The sequence below is a fragment of the Trachemys scripta genome, chromosome 1, assembly GCF_013100865.1.
Source record: "Trachemys scripta elegans isolate TJP31775 chromosome 1, CAS_Tse_1.0, whole genome shotgun sequence".
In the NCBI taxonomy this organism is placed as follows: domain Eukaryota; kingdom Metazoa; phylum Chordata; order Testudines; family Emydidae; genus Trachemys; species Trachemys scripta.
In genome coordinates, this window is record NC_048298.1 from 241,939,947 (window position 1) to 241,959,820 (window position 19,874).

The 19,874-nt window shown below is 40.4% G+C and overlaps 1 protein-coding gene across 2 annotated transcripts in view; it reads right to left on the reverse strand.

Annotated features, from left to right (window-relative positions):
* The window catches only part of MYO16 (myosin XVI), a 559,391-nt gene that overhangs the window by 99,684 nt on the left and 439,833 nt on the right, over positions 1 to 19,874 (reverse strand). For both annotated transcript variants that reach the window (XM_034758177.1, XM_034758176.1), the window contains 4 exons: positions 16,783 to 16,858; positions 11,633 to 11,808; positions 8,730 to 8,810; positions 8,275 to 8,480 (listed from right to left, as the gene is read on the reverse strand). In XM_034758177.1, coding sequence (XP_034614068.1) covers positions 8,275 to 8,480; positions 8,730 to 8,810; positions 11,633 to 11,808; positions 16,783 to 16,858 — 539 coding nt within the window. The remainder of the gene's footprint in view (positions 1 to 8,274; positions 8,481 to 8,729; positions 8,811 to 11,632; positions 11,809 to 16,782; positions 16,859 to 19,874) is intronic.

The window sequence follows — 19,874 nt, forward strand, 5'->3', positions numbered from 1 at the left end:
CTCAGTTACATTATATTGACTTATTATCAAGTTTTTATAAAACCATATAGACTGCACAACGTCACACCCTCCTCCTGAACTTACTGCCAGAGACTTGGACACTGACCATGGCGGAGGCAGTATACCTAAAATTCGTTTTTGGGCTCCCCTATGGGGCAGACACTCCTGTGTCCCCCAAAAGGGAAAGAGACCCTGATCCAGCTGTAGGCTCACAGCTACCAGCTATGAGGGACCTTTTGCTGGCCAGCAAAATCCCCCCCCTTTCACTCAGGTTGGGTTTGCTTCCAGCTAGAGTCCTTGGGGTTTGTTCCCACCGCAGCAGTCACCAGGACCCCAACTTCCAGCTCCAGGATACATGTCTCTGTGCACCTCTTTCACTCCATTACAGCCAGGTCATGCTTCTGGGTCTTAATTGCTTTGTCTCTTAAGTCCAGGCTGGTGGGCAGCCTTTTCTTTTTCCAGGTCAGGCTTTCCCCAGGCAAATTGTACATCAATTTCCATTTGTCTTCCCTTGAGACCATCACTTGATGAGCTGGGATATCACAGAGAACACCCTCCTGCCAGAACAGGCACCCCTCCACTCCTGTCTTGCTAAATTAGACGCTCCAGTCAGCTTCAGCACAGACAGAGGTTGGGCCACACCCATCTGCAGTTCACTGAAACTGAGATGCACTCAGCTCAGGGGCTTCTTAGTTAACAGAGACATTCCCAATGCCCATTGTTCAGTCTTTCTGGGCAATTTGCAACTTGTGTAGTTTTAGCTTCTTTTGATCTTCATTCTTACTTATTTTGCTTCCTTTTCTGTCCCTACTTCCCTTTCCCGAAATAAGCAAACAGAAAATAACAAACCAGTAACCACTTTGTCTGTTCTCCAGCCACCACACTTAAAACTCACTTAAAATCACTACCAGTATCTCAAAGCAATCAGCTGTGCACAGATCCTGCTCGACTACGCCACTGTGACGGGTTGGATCACAGAAACCCCCTTGGGAGCTGCCACCCGATGTGCAAAGACTACCCCTGCTTCTGTTTTCCCTGCCAGCTCCGGACTCCAGCACCCTGTCTTGCTGAGCCAGACACTTCCGTCTGGCTCCAGACACAGACCCAGGGTCTGAATCACTTGTCCCAAAGCTGCAAGTTTACCTGAAAACAGCTCGCAGTAGCGTGCTTGTCTTTAGCACTCAGATGCCCAACTCCCAATGGGGTCTAAACCCAGATAAATCCGTTTTACCCTGCATAAAGTTTAAAGTTTATGCAGGGCAAACTCATAAATTGTTCGCCCTCTATAACACTGATAGAGAGATATGCACAGTTGTTTGCTCCCCCAGGTATTAATACATACTCTGAGTAAATTACTAAATAAAAAGCGATTTTATTAAATACAGACAGTAGGATTTAAGTGGTTCAAGGTAGTAACAGACAGAACAAAGTAAGTCACCAAGCAAAATAAAATAAAATGCGCAAATCTATGCCTAATCAAACTAAATACAGATAATCTCACCCTCAGAGATGTTTCAGTAAGTTTTTCTCAGACTGGACACCTTCCAGGCCTGGGCACAATTCTTTCCCCTGGTACAGCTCTTGTTGCAGCTCAGGTGGTAGCTAGGGGATTCTTCATGATGGCTTCTCTCCCTCTCTCTTCTCTTCCCCCCTTTATATATCTTTTGCATAAGGCGGGAACTCTTTGTCTCTCTGGGTTTCCACCCCCCCTCACTGGAAAAGCACCAGGTTAAAGATGGATTCCAGTTCAGGTGACATGATCACATGTCACTGCAAGACTTCATTACTCACTTGCCAGCACACACATATACAGGAAGACTCACAGGTAAATACAGCCATCTGCAGACAATGGGAGTCATCAAGATTCCAAACCATCATTAATGGTCCACACTTTACACAATTACAATAGGTCCTCAGAGTTACATTTTATATTTCTAGTTTTAGATACAAGAGTGGTACATTTATACAAATCAGATGATCACATTCAGTAGATTATAAGCTTTGTAATGATACCTTACAAGAGACCTTTTGCATGAGGCATATCCCAGTTACTTACATTCACTTATTACCGTATTTTCTCTAAAACTATCTCAGTTACATTATATTGACTTATTATCAAGTTTTTATAAAACCATATAGACTGCACAACGTCACAGTGTCAACTGGAGAATTGTGTCCAGTTCTGGGCACCACACTTTAGGAAAGATGTGGACAAATTGGAGAAAGTCCAGAGGAGAGCAACAAAAATGATTAAAGGTCTAGAAAACATGACCAGTGAGGAAAGATTAAAAAACCTGGGTTTGTTTTGTCTGGAGATGAGAAGACTGAGGGAGGACACGATAACAGTCTTCAAGCACATAAAACATTGTTATAAAGAGGAGGGTGATAAATTGTTGTCCTTAATCACTGAGGACAGGATTAGAAATAATGGACTTAAATTGCAGCAATGGAGATTTAGGTTAGACATTAGGAAAAACTTTCTAACTCTCAAGGTAATTAAGCACGAAATTACCTAGAGTGGTTGTGGAATCTCTGTCACTGGAGGTTTTTAGGAACAGGTGAGACAAACATCTCTCAGGGGTAGTCTAGATAATACTTATTCCTGCCTCAGTGCAGGGACTGGACTAGATGACCTATCAAGGTCCCTTCCAGTCCTACATATCTATGATTTCTACAGTTTGTGTGCTTGGTGTTCTTTGATAGATTTGCATATCTCTTTTTTCTCTGTGAGCAAAGTGGATATGTGATTGAAAATTCCTTTACTTGCCTAGGCTGTCATGTAGTTTCACGGAGGGGAACAGTAAACTATAGACTCTACAGTCTCAGTGGAACTGTCTCATGATGCAGCAGCTGCTGGGAAGGCTTGAAGGAACTGTCACTAGTTTCAGGGCCTAGACTGTGAGGTCCCTACTGCCAAGAAGGCTGTCAGACATTGGGTCTGGACATGGAGTGTGTGAGTAGAGGTCCAGGGCCAGAGACACAGTACCTAAACTCTGCCCAGGCCCAGCAAGTCAAGAACACATGGGACTCAAAGTTTGGGTCCAGTAAAAAAGCCTGGCAAATGCCCACAAGGAGGCGCTCCTCTAGGGTTGTATTAGAATACAAAAGTGTCACATAAAAATTGTACCTGGGGCAGGGAGGTTCTCTTTTAGCCTTAATTTTGTTAGTTTCTAATCCAAGATGCAAAATGTCATTTTAGAAAATAATTTGAGAAAGATGGGGCCATAATAAACTTGTTTCAAATAATGAATGAGAAAACAGGAGCACATTACTGCCTCATACTACCTGAATGTACTTTAACAGTTCTATCCTTCTGCCTCAGTGAGAAAGAAACATAAGGTTGGCTCATTACTTTGGATGGACATTTATACCCCAAATGGCTTTTACAGGTTTGCCTTGAGCACCAAGTGAGGTGAATGACATGAAGCTCAGCCAGCTTCCATTTCATTAATTGATACAGAGAGGTTAGGGCCTAGGAAGTGCTGCTAACATGACTGGACTCTTTCAGTGCCTCAAAGCTTTTTGTCCCTGTGATTCTACACTAGTGGTTCTTGGATATTATGCATGTTCTGCAGTTGCATATGACACCAACAAACATCAAGTCTGTTACCCAGTTCCCAGTGAAAGTCTGGTTGGACATAGTCTGTCCGTAGGTTGTATGGTACATTGTGATTGTTAATGCAAAAACTAGAACGTACAATGGTTTGGGACGGCTGTGTGAACACAGTCTCTTTTATTTCTGTTCTATTTTTTTCTTCTTTCCAGCAGAAAAATAACTTAGTGAAAAGATTATAGATTTCTTCCACAAATCAGATTTTTGCTTACAAATCAGCTACTTTGATGTCTGTATGACATTGATTGTGTATGCAAAGTGCAGGCATAAAAAGGGAGGCTACGATTTCAAAATCTAAGAAAATAAGAATGGCCATACTGGGTCAGACCAAAGGTCCATCCAGCCCAGTATCCTGTCTACCGACAGTGGCCAATGCCAGGTGCCCCAGAGGGAGTGAACCTAACAGGTAATGATCAAGTGATCTCTCTCCTGCCGTCCATGACAACCCTCAGACAAACAGAGGCTAGGGACACCATTCCTTACCCAGCCTGGCTAACAGACATTAATGGACTTAACCGCCATGAATTTATCCAGTTGTCTTTTAAACCCTGCTATAGTCCTAGCCTTCACAACCTCCTCAGGCAAGGAGTTTCACAAGTGGACTGTGCGCTGTGTGAAGAAGAACTTCCTTTCATTTGTTTTAAACCTGCTGCCCATTAATTTCATTTGGTGGCCCCTAGTTCTTATATTATGGGAACAAGTAAATAACTTTTCCTTCTTCATTTTCTCCACATCACTCATGATTTTATATACCTCTATCATATCCCCCCCTTAGTCTGCTCTTTTCCAAGCTGAAAAGTCCTAGCCTCTTTAATCTCTCCTCATATGGGACCTGTTCCAAACCCTTAATCATTTTAGTTGCCCTTCTCTGAACCTTTTCTAATGCCAGTATATCTTTTTTGAGATGTGCCCAAGATGTGCAAATTCTTAAGCGGTTAAAGCAGAAGCTGTGGATATAATTTTTCAAAAGTTTTAAATAATTGTAGGCACTTTTGTTTTACTGTATGCTGCTTGATAAGCTTTAGAAACTGAGCCAACACTGCAGGCACGTTCAGCAGAACTACTGCAGCAAGAGTTGGCAAATCCCACAGTAATCATATTTATCATTTGACAATTATACCCGTGCTGTTTTAACAGCATTTAATAGTATCTATTTATAGTATTTATTACATATTCATTGACAGTAACTGGCACTACTTCCACTTAAGCAGAACTTTCAGAAGATTTCAGTCTAGGTCAGTGATCCTTGGTGATTGACTAGTTTATTGAGCAACTGTTAACTTTTAATTCTATATTCCAGAAGTGATTAAGCCAAAAAAGTAATAGTATTACAGCTAATGTTTGAAGTATCATTGCTCAGGAAGCAACTTTCTTGTATACAGAAACCTTTTCTTTACAATTTCCTTTCTTCAGACCCCTCCCCCCCCCAAATATTACAAAATGACTCATCACATATATTGGAGACTACTTATATTTATTCATAGTTAATAAACAATAAAACACATTAATCTAAATGCAGCACAGAAAATTTGAACAGTACCTTCTTGCTAATATGATACCCATTTGTCCCGTTACACCATTCCTTTTCCACAAAGGCCACTACTTCAAACAATCAATCAATTTTCCCTTAGAAAAGCATTCACTTTTTAAACTTACCATTTAACCGATTATTTATCCTGGCCACATCACCCAGGTTATATTAATAGAGACTAGTACAAAAAATAAAACATAAAAATAACCCCCCTAAAATGGGACTGAACAAGTGGTCTAGCAGCAGTGTGATATACCATCAAGTCGGGATCCAGCCCTCAATTACCTTTTTGTAAAGTGCTTTGAGATCTACTACGATTATCCTTTGCTCCTTGGACTGGCAAAGGCTGGGAACACTGTAGAGATAGCAAATTCAGCCTTGGAGGAAAGAAAACCCCTCAATTTGGTAACAAATGCTGCTGAGTACCACAACTACATTCATTACAACTCAGCCAATCAAAGAGTCACTGCACTCACTCTTTGAGAGTGAAGGTAGGGGATGCATTAATCTCTCAACCCTTGGGCCTCTGAGAATGACAGATCTTCTTGAGTTTGAAGTGTCCAGTCAAAATGTTTGCTTATAGGCCTATCTACCAATCATTACAACCTTGTTCCAAGCTGCGGTGCTCCCCTCTGCCTCCTGTGGAGGCCCGGAGCACTGGGGATCCTCCTTGCCTCCCACTGTGGCTGGGAGTTGCCAGGATCCCCCCTGCCACCTGCAGCAGCTGGGAGTTCCAAGGATCCCCCCACCACCTGCCATGGTGGGGAGCTCTGGGGATTCCCCCTGCCCTCCGCGGTGGCTGAGAATGGCAGGGGTTCCTCTTGCCACCCACGGTGGCCGGGAGCAGTGGTGATTCCCCCTGCCACCAGGTTCCCCCTGCTGCCCGCAGGGTCGGGAGCAGTGGGGATTACTCCTGCCACCAACAGCAGCTGGGAGCAGCAGGGATTCCCCTTGCCGCTGGGTTACCCCTGCTGCCTGCAGCAGCTGGGAGTGGCCGATCCCCCCGGCGACCTGTGATGGCCAGAAGCAGTGGTGGGGAGCTGTGGGGCTCCCCCTGCAATCCACAGTGGTCAGGAGCTGCAGGGGTACCCCCCGCTTCCTGCCTCCGCCGGTGGCAGGGAACCCTGCAGCTCCCAGCCGGCACTGGCTGAAGTCACAGAGGTCTTTGGAAGTCACGGATTCCATGACTTCCATGGCCTCCATGACTAAATCACAGCCTAACCCATGGATACTGAGGATGTTACAATGGTGATTTGGTACAAGTGCAAATGATGACAAATACACATGACACTTGTCACGGAGTCACCGGGCAATGCCCTGGAACTACTCCATACAAAGCCAGTCAGGACTCTGAGGGAGCATGTCTCCTCTTTGTGAGCATACTGTCTCCAGGGCAAGAAGCTTACACAGCTTCGACCTTACCGGGTCTGATCTCGGAGCATTTAACATCCCCTTCTCACACTGTGTGCTTCCCACAGCGAGTCCGCACAGGTGGGGCTCCTGGGGAAGTCAGTGGGCCCTGCACCCCAATTCCACAGTCAGATGTGACTCTCAGCCAGCCAGTAAAACAAAAGGTTTATTAGATGACAGGAACACAGTCCAAAACAGAGCTTGTAGGTACAGAGAACAGGACCCCTAAATCAGGTCCATCTTGGAGCCAGGAAGGCTAGAGTCCCATCTGGGCCCCCCTCCATTTCCCAAGCCAGCTCCAAACTGAAACCCCCTCCAGCCCCTCCTCTGGCCTCTCTCTCTTTCCCGGGCCAGGAGGCCACCTCATCTTTTTGTTCTCCAACACCTTCAGTTGGCACCTTTGCAGGGGAGGGGCCGAGGCCATCAGTTGCCAGGAGACAAGGCATCAGCCATTCTCTGTGCAGACACCATCAGACTGGCCCTTTAGGGCTCTGCAACAATCACACACCCTTATCACACCACCTAGATACTTAAGAACTGCACAGGGGAAACTGAGGCGCACACACACAGTATTCAGAGAAAACATTAAGAACATTCCCACTTTATCACAACACTTTAGCAAGGTAAATGAAGACCAAGGTCTGTTCTAAGGGGCTTATGTTCCTCCTCCAATTTCCAAAAAATAAAATCTAAATACAATTGGCCAGATGGTGACAGTGCAAAACATGCAAAGAGGATTAAGCATGGTCCTGTGACATGTACTCCATGCACTCAATTGAGAGTCGGGGCTCCCTCCCCACAGTGGCCCCCATCCCACTGCAGGTTGGTAGCACTGAGGTTAGCAGGCAGCACCTTTCTGCAGAAGAGTAGTGTTGAGCTGTTTTTCTCCTGTTTGGTGAGCTTGCAGAGTATCATCAAACTAGCGGTTACTGTAATCAAAATAATCATTTCAAAATAAGTATTTTAAGTGTACTCCCTTCTCTGAGTAAGAAATAATACACCTAAATATATGAAAAGATGTCAAATTTCTTTTCTTATATTTCTTTTGATCAGACAACATTCAGTTTAATTTTGCTGCAGTATTAAAAGAAGTTCATGAAAATGTTACAGAAACAGAAATATACAAAAACCAGTGATTAAAAGGGAGGAAGAAAAAAGTGATGGTTTGGCCCCAAAAGTGGTGGTACATTTCTGCTTTCCTTCCCTTTGCCCCACCTTTGCAAATATTCCCTTTTTTTTTCCTGATAGCAGCAGTGAAATGTGGATTTACGGTATAAACACTTGTAACCCCTCACCAGACAAAGCACCAAAATAAACCAGCACTTGAGATATGAATACTAGATTTCACAAGAGCCCAATAACAAACTAGAAAATGATGATGAAAGTGATGTGACCATTTCCTGTTCTAAACCAATTTAAAACAAAAATTACATGGAGATACTATGCTAATGTTTTACGCTATATATTGATGCTACTAAAGTTCAATCATTTACATATTTGCTCAATCAAGAAATAGTTCCTATATAAGATTTATTTATGCATCATGTGTATGATTCCTTCAATTTAAAGAACGGTGCTATATGCCAGCTCAAGTAATTTTTCTCTAAAGAAAATCTGAAAGGCTCATCAACAAAATAACAGTGTAAACACTTACACAATATGACAGAAGGCACTGTGCTGTAGGTAATAAAAAGCTTTTATCAAACTCAAAAGAATTTACCTTGACAAGAAGTCAGTGAAAGAGAGGCGTACTGGATAACCATGCCGTATGATTTTCACCATCTCTAGGACACCAATATACTGCAGCTGAGCAGACACGTAAAAATTATCAAAAGAGTCTGGCAGCTTAGAGTTATTGGGTTTGATACAATGAACAGAATGAGGTGTGCAGTTCTGAAGCTTCCCAATAATATCTGAGAGTGATTTCTGTGGAGAGAAATAAAACCCAACAGATTCTCAAACAGTCATTTGTCAGAAGTGAAAGAGTTGCATAACATAAGATATATCTACCTTTTAAAAAAATGTATTTCACATCATTTTCTTAAAAGGCTTGACCTGAATGCACATATTGGTTACACAGGCAAATCATACTTCTGCTTGTCCTTGTAATCTGTACAGTTTCATTCTGTGCTTAAAACTCTTCTATAAATCTTTATCCAGCAAACATTTACTAACCCTGAGCTGTGTGGCCATAGTGAGTGGGCCCCCTCGTTCCAGTCTCTGAAGAAATGTGGAAGTTCCTTTCTTTTTCAACAACTGTGGGTGAGAAAAGTGTACACAGAATATGGTTATACCAATACAGGCCAAGTATTACAATTTTCCTTGGTAAGGCAGTTCACTAAGAGAGGCAAATATAAAGCTGTGTTTGAATCATGTCATATAGCAAAAAATCACTTGAGGCTAGATTTTCAAAAATAGCCAGGAGAATAGCTAGATGCCCACAGAAAACTGCATAACTAAGGCTATTAATAAAGTTTTGATTTCAAAAGTGGTCCTGTATGATTGTATGTGCAAAATTCCATTTGAAGACAGCATGTAAATGTACTGTTACACTGAAAATACGTATGTGTGCATATGTAAAATCATTCCTTCTCAGAATGAGGCAAAGTAAAAATGTTATGGCATCAGAGCTTGTAGATTTAGTGTAACATACAGATTGCATATCATAATACTTATTTCTGCAAAGACCCCCTTCAACACTAGATGGGTTTTGAATGGCTGTGGGATTCAACAATTCCCAGGGATAATGGTAAATTATGAATGAAAAAGCCCCGATATTCATGACTGAATTATTTTTTTCCTCTTGTTACAGGTGAATGTAGTTAAAACATTTTTTTTTAAATCATGTAAAATATGATTAGTATGAGCGGGTATTTCCTGTACCACCAGGACCAGTAATATCTACTAGTAAACACGGAAAACAAAACCTTTTAATAGTGTCCACTTTGTATCTTTGAGACAATACTGTAAAGATTAATTATTTTAAGAAGAGCCACAAGAAGCTGGCTTCTTCTGCTGAGGTTTCTAAATTAGGGCTGGCAGACAACTAGCTTCTAATGTAGGGGTTCCCAAACTTGGTTCACAGCTTGTTCAGGGTAAGCCCTGGTGGGCCGTGAGATGCTTTGTTTACCTGAGCGTCCGCAGGTACGGCCACTCTCAACTCCCAGTGGCTGCGGTTCACTGTTCCCGGCCCGCCAGGGGCTTACCCTGAACAAGCCATGAACCAAGTTTGGGAATCCCTGGTCTAATGTCAGGTCTACACTACCAACTTACATCAGTATGAATATGTTGTTCTGGGTTGTGAAAAATCCACACCCCTGAATGACACAATTATGCCGACCTAACCCCCCCAAGTAGACAGTGCTATGGAGGGTTTCTCCCATTGACATAGCTACTGCTTCTTGTGGAGGTGGATTAACTATGCTGATAGGAGAAGCTCTCCTGTCAGCATAGTAGCATCTTCACTGATGTGCTACAGCAGCACAGCTGAAGCATTTTAATTGTAGACTTTCCTGAAGATTTCATCAAGAATACAGAAATTAAGATACTATTCACATCCATGGATACTTATACATATCTGTGACAATCTTTTATCCTTTCGCCCTCTTTCAGTTCCATTTTTCTAGTCCACTTGGCCCATAACTCCCTTTGTCTCAGAGTTGGTATGTTCTAGCCAACTCCCATCCTATCCAGTTGTACCAAAATGCAAGTGTACATAGTCATCTAATCACATCCAGGTCAAATCCTGTTTATAGAAGAATTGCATTGCCCCACAACTTAATCACCGTGCTGGACACTGCAACTGTTCACTCTTAAATCTCACACAGAGTGGAACAAGATTTGAAAAAAAATTCATCTCCATCCTCGAACAGAGCCTGGAGGTCTGCAGAGCCCTGATCTCTTAATAACAACACTTAGCACTTTTATAATGTTTTTCGTCCATAGATCCTAAAATGGTTTAGAAATGTGGGTAATTAACTTAATTTTATGCAGGTGTCATTTCAATTTTACAGATAAGGGAAACTGCGGCACACACACAAATTAAGTGACTAGCTCAAATTCACTCACTGATTCAGTAGCAAAGCCAGGAACAAAATTCTGGTTGCTTAACTCCCAGTCTGTGGTGTTACACCCACAGCTTTGCTTCCTCCCTCTGCTTTTCTAGAAAGAGGTAATATTCCATGATAGCTTCAAACTTGGATTTAGCAATTATGTGACTTCTATTTAAAGGTAATACTCCAAGTTTTTAGGTCCACTAAACCCTTCAACATAATTTGTTTTCATTGATTTCACTACTATAAAATGGCAATAACTTTACAAAATTTTTTGATTCAGTGAGGAAAACAAAATGTTGTCCTGCAAGGGACAATGTTGCAATCGAACAATAGATTGTTCTGGACAGACTCCCAATTGTGGTTTCCTTTTTTGTTTTTACTTTTAGCTGAAATCAGATAATGGAAGTGAAGACCAATTCAGATACTGAGGGATTTTAATTTCAGCTCAATAGATTTATATATATACAAAGGCCTACACTACACAGTTGTCCTCCAACTCTGACTTAACATTGTCTACTGTTCTGTTCATCTTTAATTTTTATGATATAAACAATCAGGCAGAGAATGAGAGTTTAACCAATATACCACATATATGCATGAACGTAAAATTATTGCTTGTAAACCATAAACCTCTTACGTGATGCATACCAACCGATTAAGGAAGATAAATTTATCCCTCTAAGTTTACTGTCCCTTAAGTTATTTTACATTCATTATGACAGCCACATAGATGAAGCATCCAGTGTTCCACATAATAATTTTGTTGCTGTAATATTGAACTCACTGCTATATTGTCCAGGGAAGACAGATTTCAGAGATCCTTCAATCAACAATAATATTGTATAGTTTCCTCAGTTGCTTTGCAATCAGAATGGTGTGCCTGATTATTTCAACAAGTAAAATTTAGAATGTTGCCTGGAATTTATGGAGCTTTCTGAAATACCCAGATTTCTTGGACATTATAGTCGATGAGGAAAGGTTTTTCTCTAGTGTTCAAGGGTGAAAAAAGTTCCAAACTCCTACCTTACTGAGCTCCATATATTTCTTTGCTTCTCCTCTTGTGTAGGCTACTGATGTTTTCTTATTGAGCAAGGCTGCTTTGGATCCTCTAATTTTAAGAGAATGATATGGAGGGACAAGGGATCCTGTCTGCGTCAGTTTAGACTGGAACAACTGATTGATGACTATATTTTCACTAGCTGGAAGAAAAAGAAAATTAATGCACAGAGATAAGATACAGGTGAGAAAATCACCTACACAGTGAAAGGAACAGGACACACACAGCAGGAGATAGTATTAAACAAGACGATGCATAAACTATTTCAGATGAACAGCCCATTAAGTTTTGCATTTATGCATTGTTAGTTATTCTAATCCAAGTCCAATAGCATTCAATTATCCCAGTCATCCCAGCTGTCAGTCATCAGTGATTGTTTTTAAATGTGCTTATGTCAAAATATGCTTAAATTGAACTGAGTGGGGGCACTAAGCAACACCAAATAAAGTTTAGGATTCGGAGTTACAGGTCTGTCTAAACTTCAGTGTTTGGGTGATGATTATTTTGGATGTTTTGCTATATTCTGGACTCCTATTTAGTTACTGTAGCTTGCACCTACATGACTTAAATATTGTAAAATGAACATATGCTGTAAAAATGGTATGATATTTTGTAGCATCCAGATGTATGCTAGGCACGTCACAAAAGTCAGATAAAGACACTGTATCTGAGACAAAGAAAAATAATCTGACATGACACAACAAGTGGGAGTTGTGACAGATGTGAGACCTGGGAAGCATGCAATCTTGAAAAGATTATTATATTGAAATGTGCCAGAAACGCATGGACTTTTTAGACAGTAAGTGTTTCCATGGTCCTGGCTGAATTGGTTTCCTGGAAAATCCCTGGGTGATGCTTACTGCAAAATTTCTCAACAACAGTTATGCCAGAACCCAGCTTCTGAAGCTTTGGTCCCTGAAAAAGGGCCTGTTACAGGAGGCCAGAGATTAAAGGCCTAGACTATATAAAGAACCAACTGAACTGTTCAAGATTGTTCTTGTTCTGAAACTTGATATCCAAAGAGCAAACCTATTGAGAACTTTGAAAGATGGGCTCCTACCAGAGACCTATGTTAGAGGTGGGTGGCCTCTGGTAAACTTTTACCATGTGTGCAGGACCATTTCTTGTTTTTTGTGTTTTCTCTGTGATGCTTTTACCCCAAGAATAAATGTAGTATGCTTTGTGAAGACTGACTGGGTAGCTGGAGTATACTGTTGCAACCCCTGGAGAAAGAGCAAACCATATGTGCTGAACCCTGGTCAGATCTGCTGCGAAAATCACTGTGAGAAGCAGAGTGACTGTAAGCCTAAATTCCTGGAGGCAGAAAGACACAGGTTTCTACCCAAGAGAGGTGACAGGTAGGGTCTGAAACATTTAAGTGCGTGCCTTTGAGGAAACCAAGGAGGGGGAGGGTGTCAAAGGTGCAGTTAACCCTGTGATGAGTGACAAACAGTAAGGGATGGGAAAGAGAAGAGAGAGTTGTAGCAACCTGATTTCACAGTTGTTCATTTTAAACATGTGCATATTATAGAGCTTCAGGGTAGTTTTTAATATGTGTACCAAATAAGAGCAATAAGCTGCTATCCATTTTTGACTCACTTATTGTGGATAGCACAGAAGAGATGAGTTTTCAAGGGGAATTTAAACAAGAGGGTACTGGTTTGGCAGGCAAGAGTAGGATGTTCCATAAAGGGGGTCGGCATGACAAGACATGAAAAAAATATGACAAAGAAACAATGGTAACTGAACTTTAGAGAACGTCTGCTGGTGAGTGTTATGCTAGTCACAGGCTGAGTAGACTCATGTTCTAAAATTTCTCCTGTAAGGAAAAGGTCAACTGGGTAGACTTGGTAACGGCTTTGCTTGGAATGGAAACTAAGCACCGAACTAATCTGTGAGCTGACTGAGGGTTGAAAATTCAAAATAAAAGCTCAGTTGTCCTTCCATGGGACAAATGATGGGTCAGGCTGTAGAACTAACATGGAAGGCTAGAAAATGATTGCATTATTAATTCTTAAAACAGTGTGTGGGTGGGGAGGAAGAAGAAGGGGCTTTGCAAGAAATCTAGGTTAAGATTTTAGAAAGTGACATGAGAATAGTTTATACTGGAATGTAAATATATAGTGGAATACCAAAATAAAAACTAACAGCTAATTCTTATTAATATCCCTCATTGCTTTTATTTATTTAAATTCTTGTTTTTAGATGCTATGGTGATAGAGTCCCTATATTTATTATCATGTGCTATTTGCTTTACAGGAGCACCTTGGAGACCCAATCAAGAGCCTATTGTTGAATGTGAAATACAAACAAATTGAAAAAAATAAATAAATAAAAAGGTAGTCGCTGCCCAAAGAACTCACAATCTAGGATTATGACAAGACCTAATGTGTGGATGAAATAGACAGACATGCAGTAGGATGTGGGATTGAGGAATGGAAAGATGAGGTAACAGTAAAATCATAATATTTAGCATAACAAGCAGTAGTTCTACAGGTTGCTCTTTACTTGTGACAGACTGTGTAAATTAACAGGATAATGGATCAGCTTCCCTTTTGTTGCAAAGACTACTATAATTAACATAATAGTAATCATATATTTAAGGAGAACTAGAGTCTAAAACAACTCCCTTGACTCAGTAAGACCACCACTACTCTCTATTCAAAGTGGGATCCAAGGGGATGACCAGTAGCCCCAGTAAAAAAGTCCAGTGCCATCATTAGAAGCAGTAACAAGATGTCCCCCAAAATTAGAATCACAGTCTATGCTAACAGGTCTTTGTTTCTGTGTGTTTGTTATTTTAGGCGCAGGGTAAAATTTTCAAAAGCCTCAAAGTGATTTAGGAGCCTAAATCCCATTTTCAAAAGTGACTTAGGCTCTTAGGAGAGAGAGAGAGAGTGTGTGTGTGTGGGGGGAGACTAAGCTCTGGTCTATACTGGGGGAGTGGGTGTTGATCTAAGATCGACAACTTCAGCTATGTGAATAGCGTAGCTGAAGTCGGTGTATCTTAGGTAGACTTACCTGGCCGTGAGGACAGCGGCAGGTCAACCACTGCCATTCTCCCGTCGACTCCGCTTCCGCCTCTCGTGAGCTGGAGTACAGGGGTACAGGTGGAGTACAGGGAGAGCATTCAGGGATTGATTTATCCGCATCTAGACGAGACACGATAAATCGATCCCCGATAGATCGATCTCTATCCGCCGATCCAGCGGTTAGTGAATACCTGCCCTAAGACTCATTGAAAATCAATGGGAGTTGGCATTTAATTCACTTAAGCAACTGTGGAAATCCCACTAGGCACCTGTCTGCATCTTTAGCTGGTTAAATACCTTTGTAAATCTGGCCTTCGGAGCCTAAGTTTCATTGAAAGTCAATGGGATTTAAGTATTGGGGTAGCTGTGTTAGTCTGTATCTACAAAAACAACAAGGAGTCTGGTGGCACCTTAAAGACTAACAGATTTATTTAAATGGGATTTAAACTCCTACATGCCTAAGTCACTTTTGAAAATAAGAATGTGCTTTAGAAAATGTTATGTTTAGTCCTCTTCAATTAGTTGGATCTATTGATATTTGACTTCTAAATTATATATACACTCACATTCACCATATCAAAGAGTTTATATATCAAAGGCAATTTCCCCTTTTTCCTTATAAAGGACTGCCTCAACTGGATCCATAATGTAGTAATGAAAATAAAAGGAGAGGCTATATGATAGAAAGGAATAATGCTCTCTGTCTTTTACCTTTGGAATACACTGTATGTTTATATACATTTCTTATACTCACTGTATAGCAGATCATCATACAGCAAGGAATAGTACAGGGTCGGCAACCTTTCAGAAGTGGTGTGCCGAGTCTTCATTTATTCACTCTGATTTAAGGTTTTGCGTGCCAGTAATACATGTTAACCTTTTTAGAAGGTCTCTTTCTATAAGTCTAATAGACAACTAAACTATTGTTGTATGTAAAATTCAATAAGGTTTTTAAAATGTTTAAGAAGCTTCATTTAAAATTAAATTAAAATGCAGAGCCCCCCAGACCAGTGGCCAGGACCCGGGCAGTGTGAGTGCCATTGAAAATCAGCTCGCGTGCCGCCTTCGGCACGCGTGCCATAGGTTGCCTACCCCTGGAATAGTATAATACAAATTAAGTTCAAACAACAAAGAACTAGAATATTGCTAAAACTATAATAAATAGGAATATATTCAAGTTCAATTCTTTATTTGTTCCTTCATCCATAATATTATTAAACGCTCATATTTTTGTCAATACTGCTTGTCTTTGAAATGCAGCAATGACTTTATCAGAGAGTTTAGCTAATTTCACTGTATAATTGCTAGGAAGTCAATATATTCTACTAGCAGTGTTGATTCTGAAGGCAAATATTACATCAGAAGACCTCTATTTCTGTGGCATAAAATATAATAGATAATATTTTAGTTGAAATACTCTGCAGTGGTTTAGGGAAAGAAAGATAACATCTGCGAGAAAATAAACTGTCGTGTTTCCTTGAGGAAAGTGGATTTCTTTTTAAATACAAAGACAACGGTAAACATAAAATGACAAGAAATTTCTAACTATATAATTATAATTCACTAATAAATAAACAAAGATGTCTACAAAATTATTACTAGACATACAATTATAGAATAGGCACACTGAACCAAATTTACAGAATCCTTTTCCTCACCTAGACACATTAGGTGTCTATTTACTGAAAAATACAGGCACACCCACAAAATGCCATTTTAGTAGCAGTTCTTGAGTCATTTTTAGTAATTAAATTAATCCCACTACAATTGGTATAACTTTAGAAACCTTAGTTGTTTTCATTAGTCTTTAGAAAAAATCTTTTCAAAATTCATACCCTTAATGTCACAGAAAGATGTTTTACATGTACAGCTGTTAAAAGCCTGTTTAAATTAAAGTTTTGATTGGGCTTCAAAATAACTTGTACACAATGTATACTATAGTAAGAGTATTATTATTTCTGGTATTTAAAATGAAAAGTTTCTTTCAATTATTAAGTTGTGGATGACATATTTTATAAAACTATGGTAATGATTAGAAAGTGAAGGCATGATGTAGCACATTCTAACAACAAAAAAGCACTTACTTTTCATTACAAATAGGAGATTTTGTGAAAGTGAATCTTTATTTTTTTCAATAGCTCCAACAATTTCGTAAGTCACCTGCAGTCAAATATAATAGCATAATTAGTAATGTTTAAAACTGCATTTAAAAATCTTTTGCTGTAAAAATTATAGTTGTAGCTGCACAGTTATGGTTGCAACCAGATAAGCCCTGTTTCTAGCCTTCCCCCAATCTCACCAATAACACTGGTCTACAATTTTTGAGAAGTTGTCTGCTTCAGAGATAAAATGTGCTATTTATTATGTATTTTGAGGTGCTGAATTCAAATATGACAATTGAAACAACTGATTGGCTATTGTTTCTAAGATATTTAAGTTTTTACATTTTATGTCTATGTATATTGTGTAGATAGTAGAGTTTTAATCATAAATTGTAAACCTAGGTCTTTTCATGTGTTTATGGTTGCTTTACATGATAATATTTCACCTGTCCTGTTTATGTAACACTTTAAAAATCAGCAAAAGGATTATATAAATAAAATTTATTATGAAACAAAAGGCAAAAAACTATTATGTACATAGTTTAGTCCTATTCAGTGTCTATTCGGCGCTTCTTGGCTTGTCTCTTGTATTCATTAAATGGAGCATCTCTTGTCACTGTCCAACAATAGTCTGCAAGCATTGATGGGCTCCATTTGCCCTGATAGCGTTTCTCCATTGTTGCAATGTCCTGGTGAAATCGCTCGCCGTGCTCGTCGCTCACTGCTCCGCAGTTCGGAGGAAAAAAATCTAGATGAGAGTGCAAAAAATGTATCTTTAGTGACATGTTGCAACCAAGGCTTTTGTATGCCTTGAGGAGGTTTTCCACCAACAACCTGTAGTTGTCTGCCTTGTTGTTTCCGAGAAAATTTATTGCCGCTAACTGGAAGGCTTTCCATGCCGTCTTTTCCTTGCCACGCAGTGCATGGTCAAATGCATCATCTCGAAGAAGTTCACGAATCTGAGGACCAACAAAGACACCTTCCTTTATCTTCGCTTCACTTAACCTTGGAAATTTTCCACGAAGGTACTTGAAAGTTGCTTGTGTTTTGTCAATGGCCTTGACAAAGTTCTTCATCAGACCCAGCTTGATCTGTAAGGGTGGTAACAATATCTTCCTTGATTCAACAAGTGGTGGATGCTGAACACTTTTCCTCCCAGGCTCCAATGACTGTCGGAGTGGCCAATCTTTCTTGATGTAGTGGGAATCTCTTGCACGACTATCCCATTCGCAGAGAAAACAGCAGTACTTTGTGTATCCAGTCTGCAGACCAAGCAAGAGAGCAACAACCTTCAAATCGCCACAAAGCTGCCACTGATGTTGGTCATAGTTTATGCACCTCAAAAGTTGTTTCATGTTGTCATAGGTTTCCTTCATATGGACTGCATGACCAACTGGAATTCATGGCAAAACATTGCCATTATGCAGTAAAACAGCTTTAAGACTCGTCTTCGATGAATCAATGAACAGTCTCCACTCATCTGGATCATGAACGATGTTGAGGGCTGCCAACACACCATCGATGTTGTTGCAGGCTACAAGATCACCTTCCATGAAGAAGTATGGGACAAGATCCTTTTGACGGTCACGGAACATGGAAACCCTAACATCACCTGCCAGGAGATTCCACTGCTGTAATCTGGAGCCCAACAGCTCTGCCTTACTCTTGGGTAGTTCCAAGTCCCTGACAAGGTCATTCAGTTCAACTTGTGTTATGAGGTGTGGTTCAGAGGAGGAGGATGGGAGAAAATGTGGGTCCTGTGACACTGATGTTTCAGGACCAGAAGTTTCATCCTCTTCCTTGTCTGACTCAAGTGAGAATGGTTCTGGTGCATCAGAAACCATCAGTCCTTTTCCGTGGGGTACTGGGCGTATAGCTGATGGAATGTTTGGATAATGCACAGTCCACTTTTTCTTCTTTGACACAAATTTCCCAACTGGGAGGCACCATGCAGAAGTAACAATTGCTGGTATGATCTGTTGGCTCTCTCCAAATCATTGGCACTGCAAAAGGCATAGATTTCCTTTTCCTTTTCCTGTTCAACCACTGGCCAAGATTTGTTGCGCAAGTGTTGCAGCATATGTGTGGGGCCCACCTCTTGTCCTGATCTCCAATTTTGCAGCCAAAATAAAGGTGATAGGCTTTCTTAACCATAGTGGTTATACTGCGCTTTTGTGATGCAAAAGTCACTTCACCACAAACATAACAGAAGTTATCTGCACTGTTCACACAAGTACGAGGCATCTCTGCTCACTTTGGCTACACAGAAATGTGTTCCTTTGCAAAATCAAACACTGACAAATAAGAGAGCATGACACTGTATGATTTCTAGAGCTAATAATAGGCAATTTGTTCAGCAGAGTAATGTAAGCTTCGTTATGATTGCCTCATCCATGACTTCTAGGAATAACATGATGCAATTCATATCATGTATGACGCAATACCAGCTTCAGATTGCATCATTCATTGTTTTACCTAAAAAGCAAGTACTGTCCAAACCCAGTCACAGATTTATTCATAGATCCAGTCAAAGATGTATTTTAGTCATTTCTGGTTTAAATTGAGATCCCTTCCCTTTATAACTCACTTATCCTCCGCCATTCCCAAGTCAAGGGTCGTATATATTGATCCATTAGCATATCTTGAAAACTAGAGCCAATCAACAATTTTAAGCATCATTTTCATTCTCAGTGACCCAGAATTAGTAAAGTTTGACTACATTTATTTCAGAAGCATTTTGGCTGCAGAGCAGTGTAATTTTAACTAGAATTAGTTTGGCCTTATTTATTCTGTTTCTGCAAAGTGTGCTAAAATTAAGTCAAACTGATTTTGAGATAGATGCACTTCAAAATTATTCAGATTTAGGATTTTGACTGATATCTATCATCTCTTTGTGTCCCAACAGATCAAAACCGGCTTGTTGCTATGCTTTCAAGCTTTCCATAGAGTTAAATGCCCTTGACGACTAGCGCGTAGGCTGCATTTGAAGGAAACCATTTTAATAAAGCACTATTGTTAAGATCTTTTGTACTTTTGTATGTAATTGTAAGTGTGTGTGTGTGCCTGTGTAGCTT